Raw genomic sequence first — 24,761 nt, 5'->3', positions numbered from 1 at the left:
CACTATTGAGCATAACATAATAATATTCTGTTCTTTATTATAAATCATATATTTACACTGACTGTAGTACTAAATGTAATGTACAATACTTATATCAAATCTACAATACACACCTACCCTCCTAGGTTGACTTTTGTAAACAAATGTTTTTCGGAGGGGTGGGGTGGAAGGAATTCCCATTGGGTATTTTTTTATACAAATAGTTTACTCTAAAATGTAAATACAAATGTTCATGCCAACATCATTACATGCAAAAACCGATATATCCCTTTTCTCACTTTGAGATATAGGCAAATAAATGGTCAAATATAAAGGATTTATTAAGAAAATATGAGCTTCTTTTGATCATAGTTTCGAAACTTTACCATGGGACTTTTTTAAAGTACGGTGTTGGTTTAAAGACAGGATTATAGGGTCCTTGATTTAAAAAGTTTGAAAATCAAGTTAATCCGCTTTTGCATCCGACCTGTCACTTGTTTTGGTCATTTCCATTGCAAGTAAACAAATGTATTATTTTGGGAAAAAAGTACAATTTTGCTAAAACACTGCAAAATATTTTTACAAACTTTTGGCAAAATTTTGAATCTCTAAAGCAGTCTTCTGAAAATTTGTGACCCAAGTCCATATTAAAAAGCCTGAAAATGCACCCGAAATCTGCTGCACATCCCCGTATCCACCTTCCCACTACAAATCCCCCTCCCCCTGGGCTTTTTGGTGACCAGTAATCATAGATTATCGACTCCGTAATCACCAAACAAGCATCACACAATGACATGCAGTTAGTAGACGACAAAAGATGCAGTCCAAGTAAATTGCGCTATTCCAGTTGAAATCTATAACCCTTATGGAAGTCTCACAGGGAGTGTAAATTTCAAATAGAATAGCTTTACCTGAGTGAGCAACTCCATTTGAAACCTATACCATTGTAGTGGAAGATTAAGGTCATGTCTTCCCAAGGGGGTGTATGGATTTCAATTATAGCCCATCGACTTATAAATTGAAATTTTATTACTTGTACTTCTTAATTGCGTTTCAAATAAATATATATTACTCAAGAATAAATGTAATAATTTAGACAATAATATTGACTCAATTGTCAAGACTTTCTACACACACACATATACTAGTACTAGTACAAAACAAAATTGTCAGCAAAATGTAGTGACATATCCAGGCCTGCTTTAAAGACTCATTCAGTGATTTTCTCATCCCGAAGATTGTAAAAATCATTAAAAATTTTGGCATCTTTGTTAGTGTCTTAGATGTGTTAACATAGCCCGCTAGTGGTAAAGTGGAAAGCCCTGTATTAAAGACAAAATAAGACAATTTACATGAATCTGTAATTTATCTACTTTAAAAAAAGTAGAAACATTAGCTACATGTAGGCCTACTTGAATTGGACTTCAATTTTGTCAATACTGTGGTTTCCTTATTTTTTGCCAGTTTTTATTTCAAAAATAACTGATGACAATTTTAATGACTTATCCTTCACTTTTAGGCAATCTATGTATACGCAATTTTAATTTTTTTACACTTTCTCTGGGATCACTGAATAGGCCTTTAAAGAGCATGCCTATAAAATATTACATCATTGTTCCACGATTTTACTTAACTACAAAAATCAAAGAATACTCAAGTGGTAAAGTAACTTCAAACTTTCATACACAAATGGGAAGCCATGGTAAGGATGGTTGACAGATATCCCTCCTTTAATTAGGAGCACCAATTTTACAGCATTTATACCAAAAATTAATTGCTTTCATTGTTACTGACTCTGGAAGTACCTTTTTCACAGATTAGTCAAAGAGAGCACTCAGTTTATCCAAGTTGAGCACTTTTTAAAATATATTTTCCATAAATACATCAAAATAACATAAATATTTAAATCAAAAGTAATAACAATTCATGCTACTCTATACACATACAGTATAAAGCACCATATGAGGAGTGGAAAGTTATTAACATAATCTAACAACAATAACAACAACATGAACATGTACATCATACCCAAACAGATTTTATAGGTAAGTTCAAAAGATACGGAAAACTTGTACATAACATGTGTTTCTGTGTATTTATCAATGATCTTAAATGTAAATTTATGAAACGGTTTTCCTTAAAGAAAATACAGTACATGTATTTTCAAGTAGTCCATCAAAAAGTATCGTCGGCAACGCTCTTGGCACCCAAACCTAAGCACTGTGCGATGGATTCTCTTTTCATTCTGAACCCCCAGCACAAGGTCATTGCAATAATTGGTGACTTGTAGAAGACTACTCCCCTTTTTCCAAAAATGCAGCACTAATTTTTTGAGATAAAATTTTTTTATCAACTTCTGCCAAATGAAACACAGCTAAACGTACCCTAATTATTCATTTAATATACTCTTAACTGGCAATAAAAGTTAAATTTTACTAATAGGGTGTTTTTCACATGCTGTGACAACCAAGTCTAAAGACTTGTACGTAGTCTAATTTCAATTTTTGCATTCTATTTTTTTGGAAAATACATGATTCATTCTTATAACTAATTATTTAATTAAAGTAACACAAAAAAGAAAGGTTTAACAAAATTTCAAAACTTTTGGAATTGTTTCAAAAGACATTTATTTTTTGGCAAGTTTTGTGATTTCCTCCATTGAGTACAACTTTGTGTCAGAAGATGTGAGATGGAACAGCCAAATCCTAGCAATAACAACCAATGGGAAGAAGAGATCTAGCGCAAATGACATTATGGCGATGGTACTTCTAGATGGACTACTTTCTGGAAGTAATCTGTGAGTAAAATGTTATAGAATCTGAATAAGTAATACAATCACAATATACAATTGACGCTATCTAAAAACATTTGGCACACAAGTATTGTAAATCTTTTGATTCATATAATGTACATATATATTTCTTTATCAACACCATATGTGACACAATCTGGTCCACAGCGGCCAAAGGAGGCAATTTTGAAAATTGAGTTACTATTATACAAACATTAGGCTACCACTGAAAACACCAAAGGTCTAGCACACTTAGTTCTAGAGTTACAAAGTTTTGTGATGTCTATTTTCTTATGTATTTTATTGTTTTTTACTCCATATTCTTGCCTTTATCTCAATTTCAAATTTGCTGCCTTTGGCCTCCATGGACCAGATCATGTCACATAATATTCTCTAATAAACAGTTGCTTACTAATGGGCTAATCCATCTAAAGTACATACTCCCCCTGTGGAAGATTTTGGAAATATCTTCTGCAGGGGGAATATGAATTCCAAATGGAATTAACCACAAACCAACCAAAATTTACCCTCCCTCTGTGGAAGATTCAGTTTGAATCATTCACAGAGGGTGTATGACATTCAAATCAAGCTGCCTAATGTGCTAATTCCATTTTAAATTCATACTCCCCACAGGGGGAGTGTGGACTTTAAGCAGATTAACCCAATAACATTCCCACCATTTCTTTCAATGAAAAAAAATTCAAATGCAAAGAATATGTGATGCAATCAAGCAAAATGAGTCTGATGTCGATCAAAATCAAAATTCAGTTTTTAATCTTATTATATGAGCCATTCTCAGAGCTTTATTTTCCTGAAAATCCCATCATAATTAGATTTATGGTTCCAGAGATATGGCCATTTTAGTTTTGCTCAGAACAAAAAAATATAAAGGAAGTTGAATACTATTATTGATTATATCTCAAAATCAATATTCCCGACATCCGACTCATTTTGCTTGATTGCATTACATATGGCATGTGAGATTTTCCGAGCATGCTTCAATTGAAAATCATGACTGCAATATTGGATGGCAAAAACCTGGAACCCATCAACCTTAGGCCGTGTAAAATTAATATTTTGGTTCTCGTCCCCGCCCTCCTCAATTTCTGGGATTTGTCAGATTTTTTTTTTTTTATAGATTTTTCAATTTTTTTAGACTTTGGAACGATTTATGAAATCTTCATACATATAAATAAGTTTATTAGAGAACAAGCATCACTTCCAAGTCTTTTTGTGGTACTCTAGGGGGTTTATCCCTCAGAATCTCACATTTGGAAAAAAAAAAAAAAAAAAAAAAGGGCCTCATCGTTTCCTCGAGCACAGTTGGAGAAGACCGAAAACTACTGACAATGCTAATTTTACATTGAAAAAAAAAAAAAAAAAAAAACACCTCCCTCCCTCATCAATTCATGAAAATCCTCTGGACGAGAACCAAAACATTAATTTTATACGGCCTCAGGTTTCCTTTATATTTGTTAAGAAGTCCATAATGTTGTATCAAAATGCACTTCAAAAAGGCCATTTCCATGCGATATTGTTCTCCATCACTCGTAATCATCTTCCTTCACATAATTGTATCACCCTGTGATGCCACTCTCCAGAATAAGAGTCCAAAACAGAAATACAGGAATGAAAGCCCACCGTTGACAATAAGCCTAAATAAGCTTGTAAAACAGCGTCAAAATGATCAGAATGGCCTAAAATGGGCAGTAAATAAAAGAAATTGCATAAATCTGGACTACAAAAAAGCCTGAATCAGGCAAAAGCCTGAAAACTTACATCCCTGTATATACAGCATTTGGAGAGTGGTTACTGTATCAAAACGGTACTTTTAATACATGCATACACCCTTTAGGATCTGCAAAGCCTGGTGGCATTTATAGGAGTATACATGAATTTAATACTGTAAAATAATGTGGTAATTTTCACATGTGTAATTTTTGGTACTGAAAGTTATTTTTTGAATCAATCAACAAATGGAAGATTTTAACCGATTCCTTAACCTCCTGAGCACTACCTGCCGATCTAACATTGTCTCTGATTGGTCAATTATGTGATATCTTCACTTTAATCACCAATCAGAATGGAGCTTTGCAAATTATTCACCCCAATATTTTTGCATGGTGAAATTATTCTAACAATGTTGCTGATTGGTCCAATTGATATTGAAAATTTCTTTTTGACCAATAGGCAGGTAGTTATCATATGGTTAAAATATTGGATGCCACACATAAATGTTAGAGTCAATGCCATATTCATCTTCCAGAGCATGCATAATGCTCGATATACTTTACGTCATTCAGAAAGAGAGATGACATTGGCAATGACTGGCATTTGCAGTGAAGTAGATGACGTAATGGGAGTAGCAGAGTCTAACCGCTCATCCATGGTAGAGTCTGTGGTGGAGGTCATGTCCTCAAGGACATCATTATCGTCAGTCTCTGCTGAGTCTGCAGAAGAGGCTAGTTGTTCCTCGTAAAACTGACTGGTAAAGATGCCTGGAATGATAAAAAATGTTAATTTAGTTCAAAGATCAATTTTTGTCAAGTTTGTTTTCATTCACCGGAACAGTTTCAGCTTTAGATATGTAGGTGATGCCCTGAAGATACTGTACAATTCCCACAATACATTTCTTCCCTGTACTGATTTGCTATTCAGTGCAACATGGGTCGATAGTGACACGAAATAACTCAAGAAATGCATTGTGGGAAGTGCAAGATATCTTCTGAGTAATGCCAGGCCTAATTTACGACAGTTGAACACCTCCCATTATGTAAATAATTTAGAGCAACAAATCCAGTATAAATATGTAATGTGTCGAAGATGAACAATGGGCAGGGCAAAAGTATGTAATTTTAAGCTATTTTAGTAGATGTTGCAAAATGAATTCACACCATTTTTTTCCCAAGTCACCATCACCAGAGCTTTGCCCTCATGGACCGGAAGCAGGTTTCTTAAGCATTGTGTTTCGTCTTTATCACTTTTTGTAGGCATAGATATATACATGTAGATGATAATATAAAACCAATATTTCTTATTAACAACCACAAACATGGGATTGCAAATAAATACTGCCAAATTATTGGCCTCTAAGAACTATTTGGATTGATTACAAAGAGGGCTATATATTCCCCCTCCCCCATCTTGTCAGATTTTCAACATGGGTAAAAAAGAATTGGGGGCCTCATTAGATCTGCCTGCCGAGTACTATATGGGAAGACCGTAGTGCCCATGGGGTTAATTAAAATTTAATTTTTTATATTATTACCGGCACATGAAAACAATATGAAGGTGTATCATTATTATAGTGTTTTTTAGTGTTGTTACAAGTGGCTATTGTATAATACCAAAGATTCCACACCACCAAATAGATTTGGTCAAGTGCAATTATTGCCGCTTATGCGACAGAATTGAAGAAATTTGCATGATTCTGGCTAAAATTTGGATCGGTCATGACTAGCAGTGTTCAGCCAGTCTACACAAGTTTAATTTTTATTGATTTTAACTTTAAGCACCCCTTTACATCTGTTTTCTGTCTTGAAACTCTAGTATGATTTTTCTTAGAGAGTATGCAAGTCGCAGCCCTAATGTGATAAAAGGGTGTATCTTATATTTACTTCACTAACAGGTGTACTTCCTTTTGCCATATCTTTAGTCAACTTCTTTTCAATGGTAAAATGATGCAACTTGTAAAGGCAATAAGAGGAAGATGCATTCTTTTGCCAAAGTATGTGTCATAAAGTTAGGGGGACGTCATGAATATGTCGGTGACCGGAGTCAATTTTTTTATGACCCCCCCCTATCGCAGGCTAAATTTTTTTTATCACCTCACCCCTATTTCATTTCCCTTTGGCCTACACAGATTCAAGACAAATTATTCTTTGCCGGAACTAAGGCGCTGCGCACACAAAAAACTTGTTTAAATTTTAAGTGTAAAGAATGACCCCCAGTATATTCATGACCCCCCCCCCCCATTCTGAAGAGAATGACAGCCCCCTTAATCAACCAATGGGCAAAATATAGTTTTACTTTGTGTGATATAACCCTTTTCCATGCGAAAGTGAAATAGAAAAGTTAACCTCAACCATAATGACAAAAAGAAGTATTGTTAGTGATTTTTAAAATTACAAGATCACCCTTTTGCCACGGCTGCTTTCTACTGCAAAAGGTTTTCAGTTATTTCAGTGTTCCATAGTTTTGTAGCGTAAATCCACTGTCACTGACGAACATAATCCTTTCACTTTAATAACAACATCTGCAACCCCATAGAAAAGATGGTTTATTTACGCTCATTTTGGTACCCCATTCCTCCAATATTAACAACACAGCAGTGTTTTTCAAAAAAAATACCCAATCTTGTACTGATTTGAATTCAGCGTAAAGAGAATGGCAGATTTTACATGCTACCACAGTACTTGCTTAATAACCATCGATTGCTATAAAATGTAACTTTTAAATTCAGGTATTTTTCTTTAAAACCACTACTTTGTTGTTAATATTGAACAACATTGGATGAATGTTGTATCAAAATGTGCGTAACTAAGCCATCGTTCTTTCTATGTTGAAATATTGTGAATACGATCAATAGTTATGAAGCTATAGGCATATTTATAACAGCTGCATTACTTTTTGTCAAGTCTTTATGTCTATTTCCTGAAAAAGCATAGCACTGATTTCTTGTTATTTAGATGAACATGAATCGTTCATCAAAGCATAATTCAGTAGTACAACTTGTTTATTCTTCTTCAATTCCTAATTTGCAGGGCATAGAAAGGGACAACAACATGGGAAAGCAGCTCCCAGAAATCATAAGATTCTAAAAGGGGATGACCTGCAAAATGCAATTTATCATTGTCACACTGTATTTGTTAATTGTTTTTGGTTTAATATACTAAAAAGTGCATCCATAGGTCACTTTTGTGAAGCTATACAAGCTTAAAATACCGCTTTGTTTATCGAATAGTTCAAACTTTAAGAAGTATTCTGACATTAGCAAAGATTTGCTTGTTAGTTCCCAGTAAGGCAGGAAGATTTATTTTTATGGCCTGCCTAATTTTATCTAATTAGTCTTTCAAAGGAACTATTATTGACTGTGAATGTTAGAAATATTATTGGCAACCATGTGATGTATGTAATTCCCATTCAGTGCCCAAATTCCAAGCTATAATGTGACAAAAGTAACAGAAATCTCACTCTGCAGTTGTCTTAAACTCTGTGTACAACAAATTCTGAAATTAAACAACAGCCATTAATCATGGTATCACTGACACATTCACACATATGTGTAAATTAAAGGTGTCTGACTGCTCCTCACCAAACTGAGACTTTAGCATAAAAAAAAAAACTCCTATATTTCTTACTACTGTAAAGTGGGGTGACTTTGGACAGTGGGGTGACTTTGGACACGCATATTGGACAGGGTTGCTCAATTTAAATAAATAATTTTTTCTAAAAAATCATTGATTTAAATTTAAATAAATGATTTTTTGGAAAAAATTGTGATTTATGTCAAGCAACCCTGTCCTATATGCGTGTCCAAAGTCACCCCACTTTACAGTACCCCTTTTCCAAATGGCACCAACATGTTTATTCTAATACTTTGGTACTCAAAAAGTATCGAAAAAACTTCATGTGTACATCCATATCAAAACGATGCACTTGTCTGCTGCTACTTGTGTCTCATTTCACATAATAGCTAGGAATAAATACCAGACTCACATATCAAGTGTAGGTCACTTCATATCATCCCCAAGTCAAATTATATAAGGAATGATCAATGTATTCCTAAACCATGTGAGTTGGGATGATTTGAAGTGACCTCCACTTCAAAGATGAGTCTGATATTATTCCTAGCTATTATGTGAAATGAGACACATGTAGTAGCCGACAAGTGCATCGTTTTGATATGGATGTACACATATTATATAATAATAATAATATTGGATGGCTTTTTTTTTTTTGTGATATGAGAATATACCCCACTTGCCATGAAAAGGGACCTATTTTCATGGCTTGTGCAGTATATTCTCATATCACACCCAAAGCTATCCAATATTGTATAAATATCACTGGTTTTAATTCAGCCTATGGCCCAGAGCTATGGCCTCAGGTGATAGAACCTGAAACCAATGATGTTTTTCGAAATGCATGAACAAACTGGGGGATAATTAATAGTTTTCATTGATTTCTGTAACATGATAGTATTCATCTCAATACCGGCAAAATTGAGTGTGGAATGTTAAGTATATTGTAGCTGGACATACAAAGATAAGTGGCTACAAAACTTAAGGAATCGGATAGCGATGTTTGCACAGTGTTTTTGTGAGACCCGAGAGGACATCAGACATGCTATATTACATTCTGAATATGAGTAATGTCCTTCAAATAATTTTTTGAAATTTGCGATATAATACAAATTTATGGAAAATTATTAACAAATTTATATTTAATAATTTGATAATTTTTAATAATTTGCAAATTTCAAAAAATAAAAAAATAATTTGATATCAGAATTACATTCCTCATATTCAGAATGCAAGTTGATGTATATGATGTTGTGCTCTCATGTCTCACAAAAATACCATGCAAACGTTACTACCGATCCCCTATCTCTGTAATGATTGAAATAATCCTAGCTGAGAGGAGCACTTACCTGTAGGCACTGGCATTGGTTGCTGACTATAAGAACTTGGCGGCTGAGCCATCAAATTATTAGTTGAATAAGACGGAGCTGGATCTAACATTAGAAAGCAAAAACAAACAAGATTATCAAATTTGCAAATTCTAACTACTATTTCTTTCCTTTCTTCTAATAAATGGACAAAGTAGGTCAGTTTACACATTGTGTCATCTGTTTTAGATTTTAGCTTTTCAAAAAATGCACTAAAATTATACATGGATCCCGACTGCAAGTCATTTTGAATAAAATCCCTTCCCAAAATACAATATGCATATTGTATATTACAAACGAGCAATTAAAAATGTCTGCTAACCCTAACAACAACCCTAAATAGATCTTAAGTGCTAATCCATTTAAAATCCACACTCCCTTGTGGAAGATTTAGTTATTGTCTTCCATAGAGAGTGTAAGTGTTTCAAATGTAATAAACAATTCGGTAACTATACTTGCTCCAGTTGTGGGAGATATAGGTTAAAGGCGCACATTAAAATAACAGATGTGGAAATAGGAGTATAAACTGACCAGTAGATACCAGTTGTAGCCCTACTAATTCATGGCATATTGGATGGCTTAGGGGAAAGTTAGACCATATTTGCAAGACTATCATTGCCTTCAAGGTGAAACAAACCTACTCATGTTACCCTCTGGCCATGGGCTGGCCTGGTGTCAGATCTTACCCAGAGAAAGATGACATTCCAATATTCCCCTTTAAGCAAAAATACAGAGGGAGTATGGGTTCCAAAATAATTAACCCAAACCAATTCCATTTGAAACACATACTCCCTTTGTGGAAGACTGTAGCTAACTCTTCCACATGGGGAGTGTGAATTTCAAAAGGAATAACCCAATCTATGACATGTTAATTTGGCACGTATTTGGCATTCATTAATGTCTAGGAAGGAACCTAGACAAGTCATAAATAAATACTGTCCTATATTGCATTGTGTCCACACATGGATGACCACAAAATCCATGCCTTCACTTCCCCAAAATGAACAATTAAACCGGCCTCATAAATATACATGTAGCCTTCTTCTGGAGCTATCAGTTGTATGCCAACTTAATATAGATCAGTATGGGTACTTCGACTTTATCCAAAGCATAACTGATCACTATGAAGTAATTTTACTTGATTCTCTTGTCCAGAATTAAGACACTATTCAATTCGCCGTAGAAGCGATGTAATAATCAATTAACTACCATAGCAATAGATTAATGCAATTTTTGAATATATCACCCTGCACTACAAGCAGGTTGTACACACCACCTGTGTGTGTCATGGATTGAATACAATACGCTCTTTTCAAAGATAGTAATCTTACAGGTGCGATATGATCCAGGTCTTTATACCTGTTCTTTGATTCAATGGTTCAAGGCATAGGTACTACGTGAACGTTATAGTGCAGGACGATATATTCAACATTGTATTCCTCTATTGCTATGGTAGTTAATCTGATTAATTACATCACTTCTACAGCGAATAGCAATGAAATTTAAATTAGTAAATCAAGTAGGACAGAAAATTAAAGCAACATACACTGTTTTAGTGCAACACCATCACCCACAGAATCCATTCTACCACCAAAGAAGATAGTGACATGATAGCAACACACAAAAGCAGTGGAGTGTTAGTTCACTAGTACTGTTTCCCCTCATGGTGCAATTGACATAACACTGTGTTATCAATTCTATGTGGTATATAGTATGGAATATAATGTTATTAGGCAAAATTGCATGTCTCAAAGCTGCCGTACACATTCCATTTAAGGTACACATTTGTCTCAGAGAAAATGGTCCATATTAATTTCTTTTCCCTTTGTTGGAAGAATTGTGTGATTAAACACTTTAATTATCAAAAATATTTCATTAAAGAAAAAGAGGGGGAAGACACATTCCAAATTGGAAGTTAAGATGTTCGGAAGCTTTGAGAAATACTTTTTCTTTTGGACTTATCAGAGATTAATTAAGGTAGAGTTGGGCCTTAAATGGGCAATTTCAGTTGAAATCCATACACACCCTGTATGGAAGATATGACTTTAATCTTTCACACAGGGTGTGTGAATTTCAAATGGGGTTACATGAATGGGCGACTCCATTTGAAATCTACACTCCCTGTGTGAGAGGTTAAGGTCATGTCATTGTGCATGCAATGGAATGACTGGCCCTCATTCTTGGAAAGGTTGACACTTTGTTCATATGTGTACATCCATATCAAAAGGATGCATTTGTCAGCTGCTACATGTGTCTCATTTCACAAATAAATACCAGACTTATCTCAAGTGGAGGTCACTTCAAATCAAATGTTTTAGGAATAAAGAGAACATTCTTTAACCATGTGACTTGGTGATAATTGGAAGTGACCTCCACTTGTGATGTGTCTGGTATTTATTCCTAGTTATTATGTAAAATGAGACACATGTAGCAGCCGACAAGTGCATCGTCTTGATATGGATGTACACATATGTGCACCATCTCTACCTTCATAAATCTGTTGACTGTCACCATTTGCCTCAAAGCCAGCATATAGTTTGACGTTTGCATGCATTTTTCCATTGCAACAAACTTGTTACCAATTTTTGGATTAAGAAAATTCGGTGATGCATTAAGGGGCGCACATAACCCCCGCAACCCAATGACACCCCACATGCGTGTTCAAATTCGTTTTCAGGCTCTGTATGTGCATGCACACAATAACTATTTTAAATTCCTGCCACAGTGACACCTTGTGACATCTCGCTGGACAAATTCCATTCACTGTCAGAGGAGGTTTGTGTATGTGTGAATGCAATGGAGCAAATAAATCTGCAATCAATACAGCTTTTATTTGCTAAGAATTGAACAGGGCACCTGTCTCATCTAATCACTCTAATACCTATTCAAAAGTGACAGGTGTCATTGAAGCTGGAACAGATAATAGCCAAGTTTCACATTTTTCACATTTTGAGACAATAGGAACAAGCTTATCTTCTCAACGGAAAATTTGTTGAAAAACCAAAAATTTGTTGAAAACCAAAAATTGTGAGCAAAGAAAAAAAAACACAGCATGGCAGTTTTCGCAACAGAAAATGCACACAAAAACGTCCGACTTGATTGACACAGGGCCGTTGCAAGACTCACATGAATGTGCAGCTATCATTTGCCGTCGTTGGTCTTGAAAAGACTCAGCGTGATTGTGGCGGACGCCATTTGCTGCAGTTGTTCCTCCCACTTCATATCCGCTTTGCGTTGAATGATAGTGGGTCATATGATACTTATGTTCCGACTGGAGCTTGAACCTACAACCACACTCTATGCAATAGAGAGACAGACACACAGGTACACTGAATATTGTATAACGGGGAATTTTCGCGGGGGATTCATTTTCGCTTTAACAAGCATCCGCAAATTCAAAACCCTGCCTTAATATTTTTAACTGATAGGCTTCAACATGCTATTGTTTCAAACCACAAATAGAAGACACCACCAAACTGTGCAGGGAAGCACACAAAAATTAACCCCGCGAAAATAACCCGTTAAACGGTAATGTGAATGAGAAAGTGGTTACAAATTGGGTGAAGAAAAACAACCAACATTTTTGTAATATCTGTTTGTGTACTCTGTATGCCCAGAGAGATTTTACCCACTCAAAATTGCCCCGTGTGTAACACTATGGTAAATCCGCCATATTGGATTGTCACTCAGTCATGGGGGCCAAATAGTGCACCTTCTGCGATTTTCAGCAAGAACCCAAATTGAACAATAATCTTTAAGCTTGAGTGCTACAAATGTTTGCACACTCAGGCCACGTTTTTAGCACAAAGCATTATAGGCAAACAACAACACACTTTGAATCTAAGTTTGACGGGATGCATAGCAAAATTATTCATTAGGTACACTATTTGTCCTCCGTGAGCAACATGCAAAACATGGTGGAATCAGTACTCTTTGGTCCTCTTTCATATGCAGGAGATTTTAGGGCAGGGGTTAAGATAATGTTGATATTAGTATTTAGGATTGGTGATCACATGGTGGCTGCAATTCTAAAGTTGCCCCAAAACATTTTTGTGATATGAATATTATCTCAAACAAATAATACAGCATATAGGCAATACAGTGAGTACACAAACAAATCATCCCTGAACATTAAGCAATGATGAACCAATAAATTATAGTATTTCCACAAGTACACCATTGGTTATCACAGTAGCGATGCAGCTCGTCACTTTGTGAGTGGTCAGGCTTTTGTTGTAACTCTTGACTTCACCGGAGAAGTCGGAGACACATCTGACAAAAGCTCGACAGAGACATATCTGAAAGCTCTACCACGCACACAGGGATCACCTGCACCTGTATTGCGATAACCGCTGGTGTACTCATAGAAATACTATAACTTGCAATAAATTCCCATGGAGAAAACCTATCTACTTCAATGATGAACCCTTCAAAAGCAAATCTGTTAGTGCTCAATAGTACTATAGTATACCCAAAGAACATACAGGCTGTATCAAAATGATTGGTACCATCAGTTTTGATGGTTATTGAAAAGTCTGCTTCTTCCAAATGCAGCACAGAGTCTGCTTGAAATGATCACAATATATTGTTATATGACTGTTTATGACAATCAACAACAAAGTATGTGAATCCTATGTTGCATTTTGATGTGGCAGTCATGTCCATATCACTCGAAACTGGTGGGTACCAATCATTTTGATACAGTTGATGCTTCGTTCACAGTGAACTCCCTAGAGTGAACTTCCAAGCAATACAAAAAAAATTAAAAAATGCATTCCCCTTCCCCATGAACTCAATGATTTTGCGGGAGTGCTCACAAATATTTCTTTAAGTCTACAACAGAGGAATTACACTAATAATATTATGACAATGTTCATGCTGCCCAGTCTACCATGGCCTTTTGTCATATGAAGACGAACAAACACAGATTGGGACCCATCATTAGTACGGGCAAAGGGCCCAGGCATGAGTATGCATGGGTTCCAGTATGTGGACTACTAGTCTGAGCAAACACAATATCATTGTGCATTAATATTATTGAACAATAGGATGTGCTTCATGTGACGTACTGCTACATTAAACATCCACAATACATAAGACACCCCTGGTAAAACATCAATGTGTGTTTGACACAAGAAATTGACACAACAAGTAATAAAATTCAGTGAGCCACCGCCATGTAATAAATTATGTGCTGGCACCAAAGAGATTAGACCCAAAGAGTAAACATGACAGAGTTGGTAGTCCTTGATTCTAAACTCTTTGGCTGGCACACACGCACAAAAGTACTGTGCAAACCAGGTAACATTTTGAATTAATATACCAATGACATAGACAAAAAAATTGTGAACACTTCCTGAATGATGTACCTATCCTCTTCTGGATCTGTCATTTATGTTAAACAATGCATAAATGCATTCTACCAAATTTACTGGACTGACTTGAGTACAAATACATAGTTGTACGAAAAAAAAGCTCTTTATGGCAATACTTACTGTTACATCTATAGGATTTTTCCATTATTCGGTCTGCTATATCTGCAAGTAACAATTTTGAAATTACTAAGTAAGCATCTTATAATGCATTATTGTAGACCTCCCAATTTTTTCAGGCTCCTCTACCACTCCTAAGACTCCTGTTTTCATCTAGCTACCTTTCTGAAGCTCTATTTTTCACTTTTCCCAAATTGTTAACATTTTAAGGGATCTGGAATGAGCGTTTCGACAGTATTTTTTGTGGGACATGAGAGCACATCAGGCATATTGAATTACATTCTGAATACGAAGAATGTCTTTCTGATATCAAATTATTTTTATTTTTGAAATTCACGATATAATACAAATTTTATGACAAATTATCAAAATTTGATATTTTTCACATTTTTGATATATAACGTCCTCGAAGTAAATTTTATAAATCTAATGATATATTCTTAAATTGTATGTAGCTGGGAGAAAAAGCCGACAATCAATTGAAAATTTTGACCTTTCATATTTAAGATATGGATTTTTTTCCCAAAAAGACATGATTTTTTTGGTGTTTGGGGAAAAAAGTCCATATCTTCAATACGAAAGGTCAAAATTTTCAATTGATCGTCGGCTTTTCATCCCACCTACATACACTTTAAGTACATATTATCCGATTTATAGAGTTTACTTCAAGTACTGTTAAATATCAAAAATATCAATTTTAATGATTTGCCATAAAATGTGTATTACATTGCTAATTAAAAAAAATGAAAATTATTTGATATCAGAAGGACATTCTTCAGATACAGAATGCAATTCGATATGTCTGATGTGCTTAATATCCCACAATAAATACTGTCCAAAGGTTCATACCCCACCCCTTAAGGCTCTAGATTCAGCACAGAAGACCCTAATTTAAAGGTTAGATTTAGGATAACCTGTACTGACCCTTCGCACTGTCATTTCAAAAGGAGGTTCTACCCGCAAAGTGCATGTTGTGTGCGTACGCCTGTCAAACATGTGTTTTAATTACCGTGTACACTTTGCAAAAACCTTCTGGCACATTGCTAGAAAGCGTGATAAATAAAAATGCCCTTTTGCACATGCATTTGCAGGGAGAACCTCGTTTTGGTAGCAAGATGGCGGATATAAGCAAAGGGCGAATAACTAACCTGTTGATGGGTGTCCTGGACTAATAAGCATCACATCTTGGTCACTAATCTGTGAGGGTGGTGTAGGCGGTGACGATAATAAATTCTTGGTCAGTGGGTGTGGCAATACGCTCAAAGCTGCTGAGGAATGAAAAGAATATCAGTATTGGTGAAAACTTATTCCAAGTATTGTTCTCACAAAATAAATCAAGGGTTGAGAACCAGAAAGCCTTAACTCACAATGGTTTTTCACTGCGAGTTATGGCTTTCTGGTTCTCAACCCACAAAAATGCAAAAAGCAAAAGAGCATGCAATATTATAATATGCTAAAAATTCTCTCAAAATTTAGACATGATAATAATCCTGTTTTATTGTGCAAAATGGTTCTTTATTATATAAATTTCGATTCAATATTTGGCTTATGTTAGGAACATTTAAATCAACCTTACACAGAATTGGAACTACATCTAACAATCCTTTAAAATCTTGGTGAAAACTCTTTCACCTTTGGAGCATAATAGAGCCGATATCGCATCTCATCTCATTGCATCATTTATGATGCAAATTTGTATGTATAATGAATAGTGATGCACTGTCAAGTCAGAGAAGTCCAAAGATAAAAAAAAGGCAAAAAGTCCAAGAAAGCGCACTTTGGAACAGCAAAACACATAAATTATGCTCATATAAATTCTGAAATTTCAAAAAATACTTTTTGTGACATAGAGATGGTTTTCTTTTGCCAATCAGACCCTTACAATCACTTGGGCTCTTGGATCATGAGGTGGTCCTGATGAAATTTCTTGACCAAACTAACCGTTGAACCTTCGATATTGTAAGAAAGGTGGAATATAAAAGGCTTCATAAACATCGCTAAAACATGTGATGATAAATGCTATAGAAATTTGAAAATGGCTATACAAACTATTTTGTAAAGCAGTTTGACAGTTTTGAAATTTTGACACCAAGTTATGCCATACAATCGCTTCCAGAGAAGATTGGCAGTGTCTTGCGACATACACCATATTAACATGTGTGCCGTTCTGCGACTATCCCTTCTTTGTCAGATTATTGGTCATTGTTTTGTTTGTCGGATGATTGAATTAGCCAATCAAAACCCCACTTCCATGTTTACGCTGTGCACGCTCTCGAAATGTAAACAACTGCCGTTCTTCTCTGCCAGCAAGTTAGTGTAGTTATTGATTAATACATAAAAACATGTTCACAAAAATATCAGGATGCATATTTCATTCTTGTCTTTAAGTGCGATTGTGCTACAACTAAAAAACATCTCAAATATTTTTGAGTAAAAAGAATACAACTGTAGTTTTGAATACCATAAAACCTCGTCTACAAGCATATAGAGTGCTTCTGATGAAAGCTAAATTAATCCAGGCGCCATCATAGAATTTGAGCTAATAAATTACAGATCCAAGCATATACAAACAAGAATTATTGTAAGACCAATTTATTGTATTGGCATATTTACGCATGTATCATATTAATCTAGCTTTCATCAAAAACACTGTATATGCTTGTAGATGAGGTTTACGATATGCTAGCTTTGTGTTAAGATTGCATGCAGTTTTAAGCATGATTTATTCTGTCAAATTTAGTACAAATTGGACATTAAAATTTGATCAAAAAATTCACAAAAGAAGAATGTCAATTCAGAAGGCTAAACATACTATTAATATGCATCTCTTAAACATGATTTAAGCCATCTGACCTCTGACCTAAATTTCATCCATTTATGACTGAATTTGACAGAACATGCCATGCCATATCAAGCATCTTACGGCTTTGCATCCCAGAAGAAGAAGAAGTTTGATTAGTAGGCAAAGAAGGATTGTTGTAACCCTGGAAACCAAGCCAAGCAGGTTGAGGTACTCTCAGTGGGTACTCTGCGGAGGTAGTGGGCGCCATATTCTTCAATTTTTGCCTGTCCTTTTCAAGCTGCTTTGCTACTAGATAAACATATTTAAAAGCTGAGACTAATACCAGTTTGAAAGAGATGCAGGGGGAAAATATGTAACATAAGATATAAAGTTAGCGTGTCCATATTGCCCAAATTGAAAGCAGAATAGTGTGATTCAGTTTTTGGCATCAGATTTTAAAAATTCTGAAACAAGTGCACATTATGTTTGCTTGCCGGATCTTAATGCATTGTGCAAATAACAAGCAACAAGGACTATCCATCGAGCAAACCTTTCTAATGCTCAAGCTTAATGACATCTTTTTTCAGGCTTCTCCAATAAATACCGGACGTAAACCATTTTGGTCTCCATGGCAGATTTAGGAACCATGTAGTCTCCCCTGATCCTGGTTAGTAACACAGAGAGTTCCAGTTAATGTTTGTTCAGCTTACAATTGGCAAAAAAAAAATGAGACTCATAACTTTGTGTACTGATATAGAATGGCATGCACGCATTTGAGCGCAGCACTTACGTTTGTTGCCTAATATGTGACTAATGCATGCTTATGTGAATTTACACAAGCATAAGTTGGGACTTTATTGATGTGAGCAGTTACAAAAACCCAACAAATTTTGCCAATTATAAGCCAAACAAACTTGAGCAAATTACCAACTTAATATGCATATTTTGCACTGAAAATTTAATTAGGTAACCATATACTTCCTTCCACCAGGTTTAGCAACCACAAACATGTCTTAGAAGATCTCATCCACAAGCTTTTTTGGAACATTATGCAACAAATTATGCATATAATTATGGAAATTACATATTTTAGTGTGCATGATCTGCAACAAAAATCTAATCAGTAAGACAAATAGACTTCCCTCCACCAGGTTTAGTTACCATATACTTTACGGATCGCAAGATATCTAGTCCACAAGTATTATAACATCACAACAGACAGACATTACCTCCCTACTTAGGTAGGTATACGCTGGCGAAGTGACGTCATAATCGGATAGCAATAGATGAATACAATTTTTGAATAGATCACTCTGCACTACAGCAGGCTGCACTCATCACCTGTCTTCAATCATATAATAGATTGAATACAATACCGCTCTTTTGAAAGAGACTAATCTTACAGGTGCAAGTGATTAGCATTTCTTTGACATCTATCATTCAATGCATCGGTACCGAATGAACGTTGTAGTGCGGGGAGATATAGTCAAAATTATATTTATCGATTGCTACGTCACTTTGTCAGCATATACTTGTGCGTCTGTGAGACTTTCTTGCGTGTCTTTTTGACATGACAGATGCGTAACGGACATATGACTGACATCTTTTCTTTTTTCGCTTGCGAAAGACCCTGCTTCTGTTGCTAGACACACAAGCATGTTTTGTACACAAAAAGACACACAAGAAAAGCCTTGTGAGAACACCCCAACAGACAGAAAGACGTACACAATGATAGATAGACAAATAAAATCCTCCTTTTTGTTTCACCTGAACATAGTTCTGGTGAAACAAAAACAGACTAATAACACAGAATTTATAACGGCAGTTTCCTTACCAGAAGCTCTTGCTTTCGCATAAGCCTTATATTCTGCAGATTCATGATATTTCATCATTTCTTGCTGGTATCTTTCCTGAAGAGAAAAGAACAAAAAGAATTAAAAACAATATTAATATCATGATTGATTGCTTTGTTTCACAAAATCATGGTTGTCATTCTTGGCATATGCTTGGCGCACCTTTTCAATATCCTAAAGGTCCGTTCATATACTACGCTGCACTTGCGTTGTGGTGCCTTGTGTTTCCGATATAGCAAATATAGATTGAATACAATACGCTGGCGAAGTTCAGTAATAATATCACAGGTATGGTACACTGTCGCCAAGGCACTTGACTGGTACTGTGCAGTACAAGTGTAGTACCAGTGTAGTACCAATGCAAAACCACTGCTGGTGGACTCTGTGCAGTAGCAGCATTGGTACTGTGTTGGTACTCTGTGTGTACCAGTCAGGTACCTTGGCGATGGTGTACCTGTGAAGGTACCCGCAACAGACATTTTGTAGTGTCAGTAAACCTTACCTTGTCTTTCATATACTCCTCGGTATACTTGGATTTCTCCTCTGCTGTCAAGGCATGCCACTGAGCACCAATAATTCTGCCAATACTGCCCACCCCTAGATCTGGGTACTTGGATTTCACTTCTTTGTACTTGTCTTTGCTGTAGCGTATATAGGCTGTGATTGGTTTAGCAGGAGCCTTGGGTGGTTTGATATTTGCCTGTAACATAAATCAGATAATTGTTTTACTTTTTTACATAAGTTATCTGAGTACAAGAACACAATTTCATGATTCAAAGCTTGATCCAGCAAATATAATCGTCTTAAGAAATCCGACAAAGTGCTATTCCAGTTGCAATCTATATCTATACATTACTATAAAAGACATGCTTTAATCTCCTACATAGGGGTGTAGATATCAAATGAAGTCACCCATTCAGGTAAACCCATTTGAAATTTACACTCCCTGTGTGAAAGATTAAGGTCATGTCTTCCATGCAGGGGGTGTATGGATTTCAACTAAAACAGCACAAAAGAACAATATTTGCAATCCTGTTCAGAACATGAGAGCAAGGTACTTTTCACACTCAATGTAGCTATCGCAAAAATAAAAATATCGAACAGACGCTCTTGTCGGCTGCTAAATGTTTCTCAATTTGATATAATAGGTAGGAATATTGGACGATTTGAAATGACATTCGCTTGAGATGAGTCTGGTATTTATTCTTATAGGTATGTGTAAAAAGAAACACATAACAGCTAACAAGTACATCCTTTTTGATATGGATGTAAACAAATGAGCAAACTGATTGCTCAGTGCCAGAAGTGGGTAAGTGCAATAGTTGCCCTGTCAACATTTGGCAATTTACACACAGTATTATTGTACTCGGCTACACATGGCAACTTCTGCACTTACCCCCTTCTGGCACTGAGCAGTTGAAATGTGGAAAGTCAAAAGTAGTATCTGATATATAAGTTATTTGCAAATACTGCATATTGACTACTCAGTGCCAGAAGTTGGTAAGTGCAATAGCCATGTGTAACTGTCATGTGTAGATGAGTACAATATACTGTGTGTAAATTGCTAAATGCTCACAAGGCCGCTCTATTGAACATACTCGCTTCTGGCACTGAACAGTCCATATTACTTCAGAAGGCAGACTACATTGACCTGCTAACTTCCAGTTGCTACTTTTTATACCCCAAAATTTTGGCTATGCTAAACAGTACATTGGAGACTTTTATCTGAAATAATCAGTGATTAGACCCAAAAAGTACAGACTCAAAATTCCACCATTTTGGTTTGACGCTCATGGACGATAAATTGTGTACCTGCTGCAATTATTGACTAAAGCCCAAAATGGAACAACAATACTTGACGCATTAAGCTTGAGTGTGTATCACACATATTTGGCACCACACACAGAATGCAAGCAACCACTCACATCAAATGGAAGTGAGGTACAATGTACACTATTTTACCCTCCACAGGCGACTAACAAACATGGCGGAGATGGTTCTCTTTGGTTTAACCTCATTGGATATAACCCACTTCACACTTAAGGAGTATTTCGTGATCCTAGCATCTTTTTTATGACATTTTTCAGTAGATACCCACTAAAAAAGCTTATTCCCAAAATTTCAGTTGATTCTGATTTTGCGTATACTTGCGAGTTATGCATGATTATGTGTATTAACACTTCCTTCATAGGCCACTTTTTTATGCTAAACAAATTAATCTGCAAGAAATTTTTGTACATAAACATTATGCAGCCAGAGGATTCCAGTGGTATAAAAATCTCAACTTTTTTTGAGAAAAGTGGGGGGATGAGGCTGTGGATCACGAAATGCACTTTTAAAAATAAGATTTGTGACACCTGTACATACCTGTGAATGTTCAACAAAATTCTTAGCCGCTTTCACATAAGCCATCTGACTCAGCACTGCTTGATGTTGGTACTCCTGGGCATGTGGGGAGACCATCTGAGTTGACGGAGACACCTGGACTCCTGCAGGAGATGCCATACTGCTCGTTGGTGAAGCTTGCATTCCAACGTGAGAAGCCACCTGGTTGGTGGTGTCACTGCTAGGATCTGCAGTGCCAATCTCATATTTCTGGCTTCCTGTCTCTGTTTTTGATGCGGCTATGTTCACCAACTGTCCCGGTAAAACAAATTCCTCGGCTCGATCGCTGTGATAGAACAACTTATGCAACAGCACAACTGATTTTTCCACGCTTGTAAAATTACAGTCTTTGCATACGTACCAGGTTCCGATACCGTTCATCTTGCAAGAATGCGCTTTTGCATCTTCGTCAGCTTGTGGCCATACTAGGCTACAAAATGTACATATATAGTTTCCTGTGAACGGGTCTCTTTCCAGCTGCAGATGTGTAGTATGCTTCATGTGGCAGTGTGTGGACATCGCTCCAAGAGAAGGACTTTTAAACGAACACATTGTGCAGAAAAATTCATTCTGAGCTCCAGGGCATTGTCTTTTATGAAGCTCACTATCCCATTCAGTTTTAGTAACTTTACCACACACAAGGCACAGGTACTCCTCTCCAGTTTGACGTGTCGTACTCTTTGATATCACAAGTTTTTCAGCCATGTTGGCGCTTCTCGTATGATGGACGACTATGTGATTTCGCATGAATTTCTCATCGCTGAATTTCTCTGTGCACATGACGCAGTGGAACTCGCGTCGGAATCCTCCTGGAAGAGCATGTGTTTGCGCCATATGGTCTATAGCTTCATCTACAGTTGGGGACTCTGTATGACAAAATTCGCAAGCAAACTTGGAGAGCGTGCTAAGATGAGCTCGCAACTTCAACAGATATACAGATTCTTTGACAGTATAATCTTTGCCTCTCACCGGAAACTGGTAAACTTCCGTGTTCTTAACTTCCTGCTTTATGGAGTCCATACCGTATAAGCCTAAGCTGTTCATAACTGCTGACTTTTTGTCTTCATCTTGATCTGAGCTTTCGTTGATGGTCGATTCTGGCATTGGAGATTGCTGAGGAGTGGATTTGTTCTCTTCTACTTCTGTTTGACCGCTGTCTTCCTTCTGATGCATATCACAATGAGCCATCATAGGCATTGCCGAATCAAAGCCAGCGGAGCAATGCAAACATTGATACGGTTTTTCTTTATTATGACGTCTTACGTGAGCCGTGACATCGATCCTGGTCGCGCACTTGAAACTACACGTGTCGCATAAATACACACCTGCGTGGAAGAATTTTCTCAGAGCTGCTTTTTCAAATACACTCATAGTAAATGTGAAGTCGATATCTCTTTTTGCGGCAAAATGGATGGGCCATTGTGGCTCCAACTGCATCTTTTCTTCAGCAATCCCACTGACTTGGTGTGTCTCCGGGCTGAATGTTTCTGCCTTAACACCGGAAGAAGGTGGAGAGGTTGGTACACCAACAAGAACATGCATAGCAGGATCATACATAGGTGGCAGTTTTCCCAGTTTATGATACTGATCAAGATGCGTAACGCATGCGTTGGCAGAATCAAACGTGCATTTACAATGAATGCACACATACGGCTTGTCATTAAAGTGCTTGCGAATATGGCTAGTGACCCCAAAACGATTACTAAGCTTAATGTTGCACACTTCACATCTATAGGAGCCCGATTTCAGAAACGTGGAAACTGCCTCGCTCTCCTTTTCGCTGATACAGAAATCAAAGTCGATATATCGCCGATTGGCAAAGAATGCGGGCCATTCTGGCTGCAAGGGATCCTTCTCGGTCGTGTCTTCATTTCCACTACTGGTAGGTGGTACATCGTCACTTTCAGATGAGTGAGATGGGGGAGCTGGAGGCCCGGCTAGAGGAGGATTAATAGTTTCATCATATTTATCACTAGTTTGCTCTTCATTGTCCTTGTCATTTGGCAATTCATGACTTGCGTGCTTTAACTGGAAATGGTTTTTAATTGCCAGCTCGTGTGCGGTGATATAATTACAAAAACAGCATTGAAACGGCTTATCACCTGTATGGCCTCTCAAATGAGTAATGGCATCGTATAAAGTATTCGACCTCTTCTCGCAAAACCATACAGTCAAAGAATTGTGACGAGCGTAGCGTCGCGACCGCGGATTGTTCTATATGACTTGGGGTGAACGTATAGTGAATGCCTGCAACTGGGATGACTGGACTCGTTGCCTGGTACCCAACTACAGCTGCTATCTGGTAACCAAGCTCCGAAGACATCTTGTGTAGCTTCTTCATAGGATTCTGTTCAATCTCCGTATCTAGTTGCTTTGTCACATTCTCTTTGGCTTCGTGGGCATCTTCATTTCTCGATCCTTCCAATCCTTTGACTTTAACAAGATCTGGTGAAGCAGTCTGCTTATTTGTAGTTGTATCCATAATGGCTGCTTTATCAGCACTTTTCTCTCTTACAATCTGTAACTCGTCTGGACTGTTTTTGTACGTTTTGGCACGTTCTTCTTTGATAGTCTGCAGAAAATTCTCTGCTTCTTCTTTTGCCTTTTCTGCACTGACAATCAGCTTATTTGCACAAGATGCAGATGCAGATACAGATATAGATGCAGAATTCGACATCACCATTCTTTTTGCTCTCAGGACGTGGCACCGATTCAGTCGGAAATGTCTACGTATCGACGTGTCGTATCCGCTCTCGAAGCCGCAGTGAAGACAGCGGTAAGGCTTCTCTCCCGTGTGTGTCCTAATGTG

The 24,761-nt window shown here is 36.7% G+C and overlaps 1 protein-coding gene across 1 annotated transcript; it reads right to left on the bottom strand.

Moving 5' to 3' along the window:
* Positions 1-4,229: 4,229 nt before the first annotated feature.
* On the bottom strand, positions 4,230-24,635 carry LOC140136443 (uncharacterized). The gene is made up of 9 exons (XM_072158166.1): positions 24,228-24,635; positions 21,935-24,166; positions 20,070-20,267; positions 19,549-19,624; positions 17,856-18,020; positions 16,081-16,200; positions 14,936-14,977; positions 9,423-9,506; positions 4,230-5,268 (listed from the first exon to the last, which is right to left on the bottom strand). The coding sequence occupies exons 1-9, from the start codon at positions 24,633-24,635 to the stop codon at positions 5,066-5,068; spliced, it is 3,528 nt and encodes a 1,175-aa protein (XP_072014267.1). The 3' UTR covers positions 4,230-5,065.
* Positions 24,636-24,761: the final 126 nt, after the last annotated feature.

Source organism: Amphiura filiformis, chromosome 16 (genome assembly GCF_039555335.1).
Source record: "Amphiura filiformis chromosome 16, Afil_fr2py, whole genome shotgun sequence".
Classification (NCBI taxonomy): domain Eukaryota; kingdom Metazoa; phylum Echinodermata; class Ophiuroidea; order Amphilepidida; family Amphiuridae; genus Amphiura; species Amphiura filiformis.
The sequence above is the reverse complement of the archived record's forward strand: the minus strand, read 5'-3'. Positions and strand labels throughout refer to the sequence as shown.

Bases quoted from the DNA above. Each gene is read 5' to 3' on its own strand.
- LOC140136443 (XM_072158166.1), bottom strand. From the start codon at position 24,635: ATGGTGATGTCGAATTCTGCATCTATATCTGTATCTGCATCTGCATCT. The intron at 19,625-20,069 runs GTAAGGTTTACT...TTTTCTCTTCAG, and splicing joins AGGAGTATATGAAAGACAAG to GAAAGATACCAGCAAGAAAT. The intron at 5,269-9,422 runs GTAAGTGCTCCT...TTATCATTCCAG, and splicing joins ACCAATGCCAGTGCCTACAG to GCATCTTTACCAGTCAGTTT.